This window comes from Amphiura filiformis, chromosome 18 (genome assembly GCF_039555335.1).
Source record: "Amphiura filiformis chromosome 18, Afil_fr2py, whole genome shotgun sequence".
NCBI classification, from domain to species: Eukaryota; Metazoa; Echinodermata; class Ophiuroidea; order Amphilepidida; family Amphiuridae; genus Amphiura; species Amphiura filiformis.
In genome coordinates this window covers 43,525,548-43,539,660 of record NC_092645.1, presented here as the reverse complement: position 1 = coordinate 43,539,660, position 14,113 = coordinate 43,525,548, and the positions used below count along the sequence as shown (strand labels likewise).

The following is a 14,113-nucleotide window of genomic DNA, read 5'->3' as shown; positions in this document are numbered from 1 at the left end:
TGTGGTACACAATAACACACAAAAATGAAGCTTCATACCATTTTTCCCTTTCTACTGTGTTGAATCAGTGTTCCCTTTATATGGATTTTCAGCTTGAGCCAATTTCGTTATTTGCCCAATAATGACTTTCAAAAATCAATGTTTTACTTATATGTTCTCAAATTCCTCTGGGGCAATTTAAAAACTTACTAGGCCAATTGAACACAAGTAAATGCAATAATTCATATTCGAACCAAAGGAAAAGCATGATGTGAACTACACATGCATGCAATGTTAATCCTGAAAAAATTGGACCCATAAATATATGGCATGCAGGTATGCGTGTTGCTCACAGAGGGAAAAATATTGGATTATTTTGCCATGTGCCCAGCAAACTGTGTTTGTTAACTTACTTGTTTGTGTTCTACCTGTAATGCTTTGTGCTGATAACGTGCACTGTTATAAGCCGAAAGCGCTATATGCACAAATCTGTTTCACATGCAACTTTTAAAGATACCAGTTATTCAATGTTAAGCTTTTTACAATAAATGCCGGAGGTACACTATGCATAACAAACCAGGCTTTACCATGTCGTCGGCTTTATTCCAATGAGGCGTAAGGTGGGTCACCGCGAATAATTTAAACAACTTTTCGAGAAAATTGGGTTTGAACCTTACGTAATTTTTTTTTTTTTCATTTTCCTACAAATATTATATCATTCCAATTTTATGAAGGTGGAAAGTATAGACCACTTGACATGTGACGTCATTGCCCGCAGTATGCATGTGAATTATGGCAATTTCCATTGTTCTTTGCCTTACAGTGTGCGTACGCATCATAGTTTCCTCAGGGCACATGCATTTTAAATCGCCCACCACATTTCATATAGTACAAGAATGCCATAGAGCAGTGAAGCGGTTCGTTCAAGCATATCGATAGACCAGTCCCTCGCCTTTGTTGATAAACAGTGATGTCAAGTGGTCTATATTGAATGCTGGTAGTGATTGTGCAAGCGCTACTAGTGTTTAATTACTGTCAGTGCTAGTATGATATGGGTTTTAGGCCACCACCAATGTACAGGGATCTTGTATCACCTTATTTTAGAGTCCGAAGTTTACCGTTTTCTAAAATCCATTTTCCGTGTTGTAATCCGTGTTGTAAAATTTGCAAATCCATGTTTCATGAATAAAGCTTAAAATGTCTAAACAATGATATTAATGTCACAATAAGTGTTCAATATCGTGATCAATATGCTCTGATTGGAATATTCTCACGACAACAGGCCGACTGTTACGATGTTTGGATGGATATAGGGGGTTCATGCCTGGTAATATACATTATTTTTATCATAAAAATCGACACGCACAGCTCATGATTGTTTTTAACATTTATTTCTCTTATCTTTTAACAATTTTTGTCACATCATACAAAAATGTCATTTTCGGTGTTGTACCTCCGATTCCATGATTTTTTTCCGTTTTCCGTAAAACGGAAAACTTTGGACTCTACCTTATTTACATGTATGGAGACTACAGCAAAAACATTATTTGAGAAACTCAATGTGGAGGTCAAATTTGGTTAAAAATGTGCATTTTTAAATAAAAATTTCAGAAATGTTTATATAAAGTCCCTCATATGAATGGAGTGTCCACTATAAATTGGCATTATTAAGAATTTTAAATCAGCAGTTTTGATATTTTGTTCAGGCTGAGAATGTAAGCTTAATGAAATGGCCACTTAATTATTTCATTTTTGTGCAATTTGAAAAATCTCTGAATGGGTGCTTATAGAGAATGGAATTACAAATACAATAATTCAATTAGCCATGCAGCTAAACTTGAATGTGTTTATTTGACGTTACAGGCAGAGATGGATTCACTGACAGCGACAAAAGACAAATTGCAGACTGGACAGAGACAATTAGAAGAAATGGTCAACAAGCTGGAACAAGAACAGGTAAGTAATGCAATCACAGACTAGAAAATGTACTGTCTATTGATGCACTAACAGCCAAAGTCACTGTGCTTTGTATGCTGCGAATTCTTGCATATTCATGAGGGTTGATGGTTCGATCGTGCTTGCTACTTGTCTAATCACACCAGCATTGCGTGCCTTTGAGTTACACGAAAGAGTGTTGCATGTCTTCACATTTACGCAAAAGATCGCAAAAATATTCGGTATGTGCGTAGCAGTTTCGTCGCTGGCACTTGGAATGATTAGCCCTCATTGGGCTATTCCAGTTGAAATCCATACACCCCCTATGGAAGACATGCCCTTAATCTCCCAAACAAGGAATGTGGATTTCAAATGGAGTCACCCATTCAGGTAACCCCATTTGCAATTCGTACTCCCTGTGTAGAAGATTAAAGGCATGTCTTGCATAGGGGGTGTATGGATTTCAACTGGAAGAGTCCGGGTGATGCTGTGACATAACCTTTTGGTGAAGATTTTACACCCAGTTCTTCACTCCAGAATACATATTGTTGCTAGGCAGGAAAAAACCCCTGTGTACATTTTCACTGTTACTCATTTGACAAACAGGGAACAGAACAATTTGTCAAATTTGAAGGTATTGTCATTTTGAAGGGGACACAAAAATGCCTAAATGTTCAAAGGTGTTGTTTTTTATTTGTGTTTGATGTTCCCTGCAAAATGAATGAAAATACCTTCAAATTTGACATTTTTGTACATTTTGTAACAGTAAGAATTTTCTTTCTCATCAACATTTTCCAGGGGTAGCATTAAGGCCCGAAAATCAGGCTTGCAGAAAATCCAAATACATGGGGTGAAAATTAAATCTCGGGGGCGAAAAATATTTTGCAGTGTAGTCAGGGGTAGGAGTAAGGTCCAAAAGTAGAGGGTCAGAGTTCACCCCCGAGCTTGCACATATTCCCAATATAGAGGGTGAAAAATTAATATTTTTTAAATTTAGGGGGTCATTCACCCCCGATCGGGGGTTAACGCTACCCAACAATATATTCTTCTTACTCTTACAACTTGTTTCTGTTGGAGCTATAAAATAGCTGGTAAAGGCTTGTAGATAAAAACTGTCATCTGGCATTTGTCCGCTTTTACCATCTGAAATTCCTGCGTTTTTTTTGGTATCTTCTTCCAACTAGTAATGCTAGAGGAAAGATGATTAAGTCATGTAAATAACCAATCAGGCAGTAGTGGTTTAAGGGGGTACTACACCCCTGGCCAATTTTGTGCCTATTTTTGCATTTTTCTGAAAAATTATAGCACATTGGTGACAAGTAAGATATGTATATTATAAGGGCAAGGACTACAACAACTGTACTGAAAATTCAGCAACTCAAAGCAAGTAGTTATTGATTTATTGATCAAATATTGGTATTCCCTCATTTTTGACTGTAACTCCACAACTGTTGTCTGTGCTGAAATAAAATTTCCAGTGCAGTAGTTGTAGTCCTTGCCCCTATAATATACATATCTTACTTGTCCCAAATGCGCTATAATTTTTGAGAAAAATGCAAAAATAGGCATAAAATTGGGCAGGGGTGTAGTACCCCCTTAAAACATAGATATTCCTTGATATAAAAAAACAAAACAACAACACGCCAATATATTTTGTATCCTTAAATTATTCAGGTTGAAGTTGAGAAAAACATTCAGTTAATGAGAGTTAAGGATGAAGAGATCAAGCAAGCCTTGGCCAAGACAGAAGGCAAGGAAGAACTGGATATCGATGAAGCTGTCACCCCTACGACTCCACTGTATAAGCAGTAAGTATGGATGTATAGGAAAGTATAGGGTAACATAAATGAGGAGATTAAGCAAGCCTTGGCCAAGACAGAAGGCAAGGAAGAACTGGATATCAATGAAGCTGTCACCCCTACGACTACACTGTATAAGCAGTAAGTATGGATGTATAGGGAAGTATAAGGTAACATAAATGAAGAGATCAAGCAAGCCTTAGCTAAGACAGAAGGCAAGGAAGAACTGGATATCGATGAAGCTGTCACCCCTACGACTCCACTGTATAAACAGTAAGTATGGATGTATACAGCGTTCGAAATAGGGCCGGTCAGCCGGGCATTGGCCTGTAACTTTTGGCCTGGCCGGTAACTTTTCTGACTGGCATCTAGTTGCCGGCCCGTGGCCGGTAACTTTTTAAGGTCAAGCCCGGCTGGCCTGTAACTTTTTTGGGGCATATTTCGAACACTGGATGTATAGGAAAGTTACATAAGCCCTTTACAAACCTCGTCAATAGTGTTGGGACACTTTCAATAGGGTAACATAAATCAACTGCTCAGTGCCAGAAGTGGGTAAGTGAAATAGCTGCCATTTGTAGCTGCTGTGTGTTAGAAGAGTACAATATACTGTGTGTAAATTTGCAAATGTTCACAGGGCAGCTATTTGCACTTACCCACTTCTGGTATTTGGCCAATAGGGTAGCACACTTTTCCCAATGAAACAAAAAGTGCTTTACCTCATTGGCTAAAAACCAATCGTTAGCGGTTAGTGATGTAGCATAAATTCAGCTTTAGAAGGAAGCCAAATTTTGGGCACTTAGGGCTGATAATTTTCTTGCAAGAGTCAATTCTGATTCCCACAAAATGTTAAATCCTGCAGAACAAGTTCCAGTGAGAATGAAATGATTAGTGTAATTATCAACATTCGGAATGGAAAATTGTGGCAAGAATCAATTCCGATTCTCACAGAATGTTCCACCTTGCAGAACAATGGATTTCATTTGTTATCCAAGTATCCCAGGTTATAAAAAGAGTAAGTAAACAAAAGGTAAACCCCAATTGCATCCTATTTGTGTAAATTAGGGTTGAAGGACTAAAGATTGCTCATATGTATATACCAGAACTGGATTTTCAAAATAATACTAGAATAAAAATATTTCATTCCTATGTTTGAAAAAAATAACAAATGGTCAGGCACAAATATTCTGTGTGGAAAGTGCAATAAAAAAGGTGTGGGTCTTTGTATCTAGGGTCGACCGTGTTATGCCTATCAACCTTTTTTAATGCCTGTCACTAAAACGTCACAGTCTGTGATAATACAACTGATTAATTCTTTCACCAATACAGACTGCTGAACTTATTCTCTGAAGAGATGACGATAGAAGACACATACTATTACCTGATGGAAGCCTTAAGAAAAGATGTGATAGATTTAGAAGTCTTCTTAAAGGTTAGTCAATGCATCACATTCTTTTGGGGTCAGCCAAAGAGATTATAACATTTTTCACACTGATGTGGCAGCGACATCAACGTGTTGAGGCTGTTTCGTGCGTGCATCTATGCGGTGTCTTTAAGCGAGTTTGTGGGTACGCTAGCGCTTTGAGCGTCTGCTAGCCGTGCCCATTGAAATGCGCTCTGACATCACTGCCGCATCAAACAATTATATTGTCCCAAAGAGTCCTGATGCTGCCATGTTTTATTTAGTGTCACTCATGGAGAGTAAAATAGTTTTTGCCATGCACACACAGCAAACTTCAATTTAAAGTGTGTGATTGTGTGGGTTAAAAATAAATAAAAATAAATGTTGACATTTATATAGCGCCTTTCACATGTATCAAAGCGCTTTACATTTATTCCGCCGTCGTTAGAATATGTCAGCTACCATACAATGCCCAAGGCATGCTCATACCTTTGGGCGGCGCTCAATGGACAATATCCCTAACAGCTCCCCATTTCACCCCTGGGTAGAGAGAGGCAAGTGAGGTAAAGTGCCTTGCCCAAGTGCACAACATGATGGCACCACCGGGGCTCGAACTCGCAACCCTCCGATTGCGAGGTAGAGCCCGTACCGCTGCGCCACCGTGCCCCCAGCTTGTAATGCGTTATGACTATTGTGCAATACCCAAACCATTGTAATACTCAAGCTTAAAGTTGCAAATTGTCATTCGATTTTGTGCCATGGGTGACAATTACTGAGGTACACTAATTGCCCTCAAGGAGTGACAAACCAATATGACAGATTTACCATAGCATTACACACGTGATATTTCCGAGTTGGTTCTAATCTCTTTGGCGTTACCTGAAAAAATCTGGTGTATCCTTCATGTAAGAGAATACCAAACAAATCCCAACTCTAATCCTAACCCTAATCCTACCCTAACCCTAAACCTAACCCTAATTCCTAATCCTAACCCTAACTCCAATCTTATTAGTATTTCGTGCTTTCTTACACTAAGGATAAACCAAAAATCTGCATTTTAGTTAAAATGAAGATTCAGATGCAAAACCTGATATCTCAATTTGAGATATTGACAAATATATAAGTGGTCATGTAAAGAAAATTGTAAGGAAATATTTGCTGCTTTGATGATATTTTTTCCAAATTTATCTTTGAATCTTTAAAGTATGGCATTATTTTAATTAAAGCTAGCATTATTGGGCACATGTTGATGGCCTTATCTCAAGTAGTTTTAAAATGGCATTTATCGCATTTTACATCTGAACTTGTTATTTATTTTTGAGTAAAAATGATCAATGTTTTGCAATTCAATTATGTTGACCGTTTGTATATTGTGTTGCTGGTGCACGATAAGTTCTGCTGACTATAATTTGTGGTTATTCATGCAAATTGAGAAGTTACTTTGGGATTTTATTCAGATGTTGCCATCCTAATAGATGTCATTGTTGTCTTAGTCCCAGCTATTTGGTACAGGCTAGTTGACAACATATTATAATTTACATCCCCGTAGCACAATATTATTTTGATCATAATTCAACGCTCTTTGTTACAAATGTTTGCATCTAATTTCAACTTTTTTTTCAGCATGTTCGAGAGCTATCACGAAAGCAGTTCCTCCTGAGGGCGCACATCCAGAAAGCGAGACAAACAGCCGGATTAAGAGACGTGGGACATTGATTCAAGGAAGATGATGACAGAGAGACTTTGAACTTCGGATAACAAATTTGTCATGAAAACATTTTACATGCACGACATGCATATCGTGTGTAGCAATTTCACTACAAGTGAACCACAAACCATTTTCATGCAATTTCATATTCAGTTAAGGAACAAACCAAAAGTTTGTTGACATCTTAAAAATGAAAGTCTGTTCATTAGGACGGGGGTCAAAATGTCCAATTACGTCAGTATTGTTGATCTTTTAAGGATTTACATTATTTTGTCAAATTTTCTATTCAATATTAATGCTGTGAACTGATTTGAAATTGAATCAATATTCTAAATATCTGAAGGGTGTGATACGAAGAAAAATATGCATCAGTTTTGATGAGTAGTGCATAATTTGAGTATAAAGAAAAATGAACTGACTTTCATTTATAGGATGTCATGATTGTCATCACACTTTTGGTTTGTTCCCTTAGAAGGCTTATATGCAACAGCTACCAGAGTCAATTTAAAAAATGTGTACAATATAGAATGCACTGTTGTCAAATGATAGGAGAAGCCTATATATGGGGGCCTTCTTATGAGCCAGTTTTTGTGACACAGTTTTTCTCTTGGCCTTTGATATTCTAAATGTTTTTGCGATGTGACTGTATAGGTCTGTTTGCTCAAGAGAATGCATGATTGATTTCCAACTAACTCATTGAACTTGACTATAATTATCATAATGGTATGTATTGAACTATTGTGATAGCATGATGAATTTTGTATGTGTGCTTCCGTGGTGTTCACGTATACGCTACTGTGAAAATATGGATTCATCACAGATTAACAACAGTTGACTCCTGTACAAAGGTATTCACCCTTTGCATGGATCTGCCATCTTGCTACCAAAACACGCATGCGCAAAATGTGCATTTTTGTTTCTCACACTTTTCTAGCAATGTGCTAGAAGGCTTTTGCAAAGCATATGCGGTATGCGTTTGACAGGTGTACGCACACACACAACACACACTCTGCGGGTAGAACTTCATTTTGAGACGACCGTGCGATCGGCGAATAGGAAGTAGTTTGATGAATATTCATTGCAAGTATCTGCTAATCAATCTGTTTCTTTTCATTCTTATCTTGTAACAATTATATTTGACATCAAGAAGATCAAAAATGACTGGAATAGATTGAAAAATGAATTGAATATTCAGCGTTGAATAAAAAGTATGAATCAGCCAAACTGCAGTATATATACCATTTTTCAGCCTGATGTGGAAGTGACGTCAACGTTTTGAAGCAGTTGTTTCGCTCGTCCATCTATGCAGCGTCTTAAAGTGGGTGCGTATGTACACCAGCGCTTTGAGTAAACTAGCGATTTGAGGCTGCGCCCAATGAAATGCGCACTGACGTCACTGCCATATCAGGGTGAAAAATGGTGTAGCTTTGTATTGAGGAAGTAACAGGAGAGGACAAAAAAACCTGTTTCATTTCTGTAATTAAAATTATTGTGATATCAATCAATGCTTTATTTGAAAATTGGAACAATCCCACAAATATGTGACTTGCCACACTGCAACATGGCAGTTGTCAGAAGCCCACATTTAAAGATTGTACGGTAACCAAAATGGGAAAATCAAGAAAACAGTAAAGAATTTGTAATATATTTGTCACATAAAATCATTTTCCTACATCTGACATCAATGGTTAAGGTGTCATTTTGAGGGTGGTCTTAACCCTGGAATTATGGAAACTTTCGGGCCTCATAAAATAAAAAACATGTCATAGATATTTTTATCTAGTTTTTAAAAATTACTAAAAAAAAAGTTACCCAAAGAATTTTTTTGTTACGTCCGCAAAAAATTGGGCCAAAAAAAAACAATGTTTTTTGAGATTTTCTCCAAAAATCAGCATTTTTTCCCAAATTTGACTTCACAGATGAATTTATCAAGTCTTTGCCATTCTAAAAATGTATACTTTTACATTCTTTAGACCAACAATTTAGCAGTTATGAGGCCCAAAAATTTCCATATTTCAGGGTTAAGACCCCCCTTAAAGTATAAAAGTAGCACTTTCACTTGGTGTAGAAATCAAAAATTTAATTTTGAAAGATTTTTGATGTTGTGGGTTACATGTTGCGATCACTGCATAGTGCTGAATATCATCCAAGTATAAACCATCCTTTTTGTATTTATGTTATACTTTAGGGGCCATGCTACTGATTTTTAAATAGGGCAAAGCACTCAGTGAATCACGCAAGGCATTTCACAGGTTAGATAGGGATGGTGTATAATAAACTGTTATTCGGCATTATGTTAAAAACAATTAACGATATGATGAAAGTGTTCAAAGGTGTATTATTGTTGCAAGGTTCGGTGTATCTTTGGTGTAAGATATTCATGAGTTGGAGTAGTGTAAACCTCCATTGAAGAATTAAGCAGCTTACAGAATAAAGCTGCATAATCCTACAATAGCAGATTTCTGGGCTAGGCTAATTGACCTTTTCGGTAAATCCATAAGCCTTTGCAAGTACAGCTCAACTTACCGTACTTTGCCTAACCAGACAGTCCATGCCAAAATTGATACTACACCTTTACATTTCATCGAATCTCTTTTTGATGTCTGTCATTTTGAACATCATACTTGAAAGATGTATGCTATGCAGAAACTTTATTTTGCAATTTCATAATTTGCATATTATTAGCATATTTGCAAGAAAAACATGAAAATCAATAAATACCTATATTTTTCACAATTTCAATATTTTATTAGAAATTAAGCATGTAGGCCGTTTGTTATGACTTGATGAATGAAACTGTTAGACAGATTTTGATATTTTTGCTTATTTTTCCTTTTTTGCCCCAAAAGGTGTAAAAATCACAATTTTTTGGATGACCTATATTTTCTTTGAATATTTATCAAATTTCTTAATTTAGGTATAATACAGTGCAGAAAAAGATGTCAAAAAAATCTGTTAAAGCAGATTTCCAATAAATTGTTCCATTTTCCATTTCGGGTTAAATACTCAATTTTCATGCGTGGGATATTTGAAACATAAAATGAAAACATGTCCATTGCACTTTTTCCTCGAGATGTACTATAATATCAAGGTTACGGATATTATAATCCCTTCTTATCTTCACTGATCCATCAGATACCTATTGTTATGAATGATCAGTGAAAAGGTTCAGAACTGGGCTACTAATGGTCTTGTCAAGTATCTATAGTTATTTTCATGACTGTGTCAACTCAAAAATCATTCAAGGTCGAATGTAGGAAAAGTATGATAAGTTGAGCTGTACACCTGAGAACTTGTCATTTGACGTTACGCCGACTTGCAATTAATGCGCAGTGACGGTGTGCAATAAACGATGTGCGCATCGGTCAAATGACGAGTTCTCAGGTGTACTCGCAACGGCTTATGGGATTTACCGAAAAGGTCAATTCTGTGCTATTTTACACGGAGGATAAACCAAAGGTTCACATTGTAGTGATATCAAGTTTAAAAAAAATGGAATGTAAGCCATTATATAAATTATACCATACATCGAGGGCTCAGTGCAACAAGGTACACATCCAATAGCTCCCCTGGGTAATGTTGTATATAAATGTAATCATGCTTTAATGAATGATATTACCCAAGGGAGCCATTGGAGCCTTTATTGCACTGAGCCCTCGACATAACCTTTATTTTATCATTTTATGTACATACTAAGTATTGATATATGTTACTTTTGTAAATCATGATAAATTAATGTTGATTATAGGTGCAACAAAGATGTACTGTAATCAGCCTAATTAGAGCTGGGTGCTTAAGTCAGTCACTTTTGAGAGAGGGCGCACATGAAAACTGTAAATTTACACATATTAACATGAGACGGCCTCCCTCATAAGATACTTATGTGTTAAAAAAGTCAGACACCAGCACGATTTTGTTAGACTCTCATGACTTTGATTGTGCGCCATAGCGCGACTACCTATTAGCGCCTGTGTACTGCGCCGTTGTATCACATTGTTGTGACAAGATCACGCTCTGAAGTTCTGAAAATATGTGTTCGATAACAAATGCGGTCAATTTGAACACAACTGCTCATTCTCAATGCAACCAGACACAGATAGGCAGTCACGCTGTGGCGTACAACCAAAGTCTTGCGAGAATAGTCTAACATGACACGGTAAGCTTTTCAGTTATCACTACAAGCATAACACAAATACGTGTGCAGACGACTGATGGATTTAGTCTACATATTAAAAAAAACCATTAAGCATACAGTATATCTGAAGTCAAAATCATAATCCCAAGCCGTAAAGTTTATGTGGTAATTTTGTTTAAGACATTTGACTGGATTTAGTCATACCCCGAAGATGAAACTGCTATCTCAATTACAATTGAACTATAGTTTGCACAAAACATAGCTGTTATAAATACGCCTATAGCTTCAGAACTAAGAATTGTTTCCACGCTATTTTTACATAGAGATAAGGATGATTTATTTACGCGCCATTTTGATACCCCATTTGTCAGATGTTGTTCAATTTAACAGCACAGTAGTGCTTTTAAAGAAAAATACCCGAATTTAAAAGTTGCAGTTTACAGCGATCAATGGTTATTACGCAAGCATTGTGGCACGTAAAACCCATTTATCTTTGTGCTGACTTCAAATCAATACAAATAGCTGCAACTTTGAGATTCGGGTATTTTTCTTTAAAAACACTGCTGTGTTGTTAGTATAGAACGATATTGGACAAATGGGGTATCAAAATGCGCGTAAATAAATCATCCTTCTTTCTATGTTGAAATATTGTGAAAACAATTATTAGTTCTGACGCTATATGCGTATTTATAACAGATGCGTTACTTTTTGTGCAGTCTTTATAAATTATGGTCAATCCCTGCAGGTGGATTATTGTCAGTGAAAAATGTTCAAGTTCATGTCTTTGTTGCACTCAAAAACCAAATGTAGAATAATAGGTTGGATAAAGTGAATAAAAAGCACTGTGCAATCCATATTTATCAGTAAAACCAGTGTTTTATTTTAATTTGTATCAGATGTTTAGGGGATAAGATAATTTCCCAGTGTTTTGGTCTATTATGAACAAAAGTTAGATCTCACAACCTCGCATTTCAAATTCCAAGATGTAACCTTGTTAATTAGTCAAAAGAAAGGACCTTCATTCCATCTACAGCCTGTACATGGAATGTACTCTCGCCTCACATTCCAGGAATTGTGAAATGGGCCAGCTTCAAAAAAGAGGTAAACGGTTTCCAAGAACCAACCTGTCAGCTTTATCATAATGATAACAGCCGATAATTAACAGCTGTTAGCGATATCCAGTTTATACATCACTTAATGATACACATGCACAAGACATGTTTTCAGTTTCTTTTAAGAAAGTGCAGTCTCATGTCTGAATCATGCAAAAAGTACAAATTTGAGAAAATTGAGGGCATCACTGTACAACAAATCACATATTATGGCTTTAAGGGTCCCAATTTCAGGCTCCTTTGCTAACATGGGTATCATTGAATTAGTGATGTATGCACTGTGTGGATATCACTAACAGCTGTTATCATTATGATAAAGCTAACAGGTTGGTGCTTGGAATTACAATCCTCAAGCACTGAGGACCTCACATTTCCAACTTAAAAAACAGACTTACTTCATGTGGAAATACCAACCCTGACCTCGGAAATGTTTTGGATCAAACATTTTGTTGGTCTTTGTGTGAAATTGGAGAGAAATTGCCAAGAAAAGGATTTATTATAATAGCCTATCATTGAAATACCTATCCTAAACAGTGATTTGCAAGCCATTAGCCAAGGAGCCTGAAATTAGGACCCTTAAAGCCATAATATGTGATTTGCTGCACAGTGCATGACGCCCTCAATTGTCTACTTTTAGCATGATTCAGGCATGAAACTGCACTTTCTTAAAAAAACCCTGAAAATGCACATGAAAATGGGCAAAAAGTAACAAAAATAGGCTGAAATTAAATAAAGTTGCAGAAATTTTGACCAAAAAAAACTGAATTCAGTTTTAAAAAAGAATTTTTTTATAAATCCGGAGATCTCCGGTTTCATTCCGAGTTCACCGATGGATTGATGGCCAAGACAACTTGTGCATGTATATCATTGAATTAGTGATGTATAAACTGTGTGGATATCGCTATTCGTCTTATTTTTACATCCCAGCTGCGTGAAGCTCAATAATGATCGGCGAGCTAATACACATTGATGATAATTATAGGCACTGGAATGAATAACAATTTTCTATGTTTTACCTCATTTATTGGATCAAAATTAAAAGGGAACATATATGTGATCAGTGACAACTAACATTTTGTGGAAAACAAGAATCTTATTCTTGACTGAAATCGCAAATTATTGCTTTAATCTTTGTGATGATGGGTGAAATCGCTACCCTTTCCTGCGAATTTTTACTCCAAGATGGTAACACTTTGGATTTGAGTGGCGCCCAGGCGGGTTATCAAGGACCAACCTAAGGATTACAAAAGAAACTTTACATTTGCTATAAAACACTGGGTAGTTTTCATTTTCTGGAATCGGAATTCATCTTAACTCTGGGACCCATTAATGGAGGTTATATTCACACAATAAGGACACCTTCAACACAAAATATTGCAACAAAGTAGAGACTGATGAGTTGGATATAAAATATATCATGGATTTTAATTTTTAGAATTTATTTCATTACAAAGATGGCAATATATACAAATTTATACAAAATATACATACAAAATATACATATTTATACAAAATATACATATTTATACCAAATATACATATTTATACCAAATATACATATTTATACCAAATATACATATTTATACTAAATAAACAGAAATGAAAAGACTTATTAAGGTGGCTGTGTACTCTCAGACATGCATGTAGTAAAAGTGCAATAACTTTGTAATTATTCAGCATAAAACATATAAAAGTATACATTTTTATGAAGGCAAGACATCAATAAATCTTAATATAAATACAGATTTGGGGTAAAAACAACAATTTTGAAGAAAATCACAAAAAAGTGAGTTTTGGCAATATTTGTTAGGTACATCATAACAAAAAAACACTCTTTCCAAAATATTTTATTTTGTTTTTAGCTCAATCTTGAGGCTCCATTCCAAAAACGGTTTTTTATTTTTTGATATTGGCCTTATTTTTTGAGATATTGACCATATAAGGCATCAAAATGAACTTTTTAAAATTCAAAACGCCTATTTGCACAAAATGATGCCCAAAATCGGAAATAGACCAAAATATAAAAAATGAGAAAACCGTTTCTTG

The 14,113-nt window shown here is 36.0% G+C and overlaps 1 protein-coding gene across 2 annotated transcripts in view; it reads left to right on the top strand.

Annotated features, from left to right (window-relative positions):
• LOC140138703 (tumor susceptibility gene 101 protein-like) overlaps positions 1-11,811 on the top strand; it is a 35,971-nt gene extending 24,160 nt beyond the window's left edge. For both annotated transcript variants that reach the window (XM_072160453.1, XM_072160454.1), the window contains 4 exons: positions 1,843-1,935; positions 3,589-3,722; positions 5,040-5,142; positions 6,736-11,811. In XM_072160453.1, the coding sequence (XP_072016554.1) occupies positions 1,843-1,935; positions 3,589-3,722; positions 5,040-5,142; positions 6,736-6,828 (423 nt within the window). In that variant the 3' untranslated portion in view covers positions 6,829-11,811. The remainder of the gene's footprint in view (positions 1-1,842; positions 1,936-3,588; positions 3,723-5,039; positions 5,143-6,735) is intronic.
• The last annotated feature ends 2,302 nt before the right edge of the window (positions 11,812-14,113 follow it).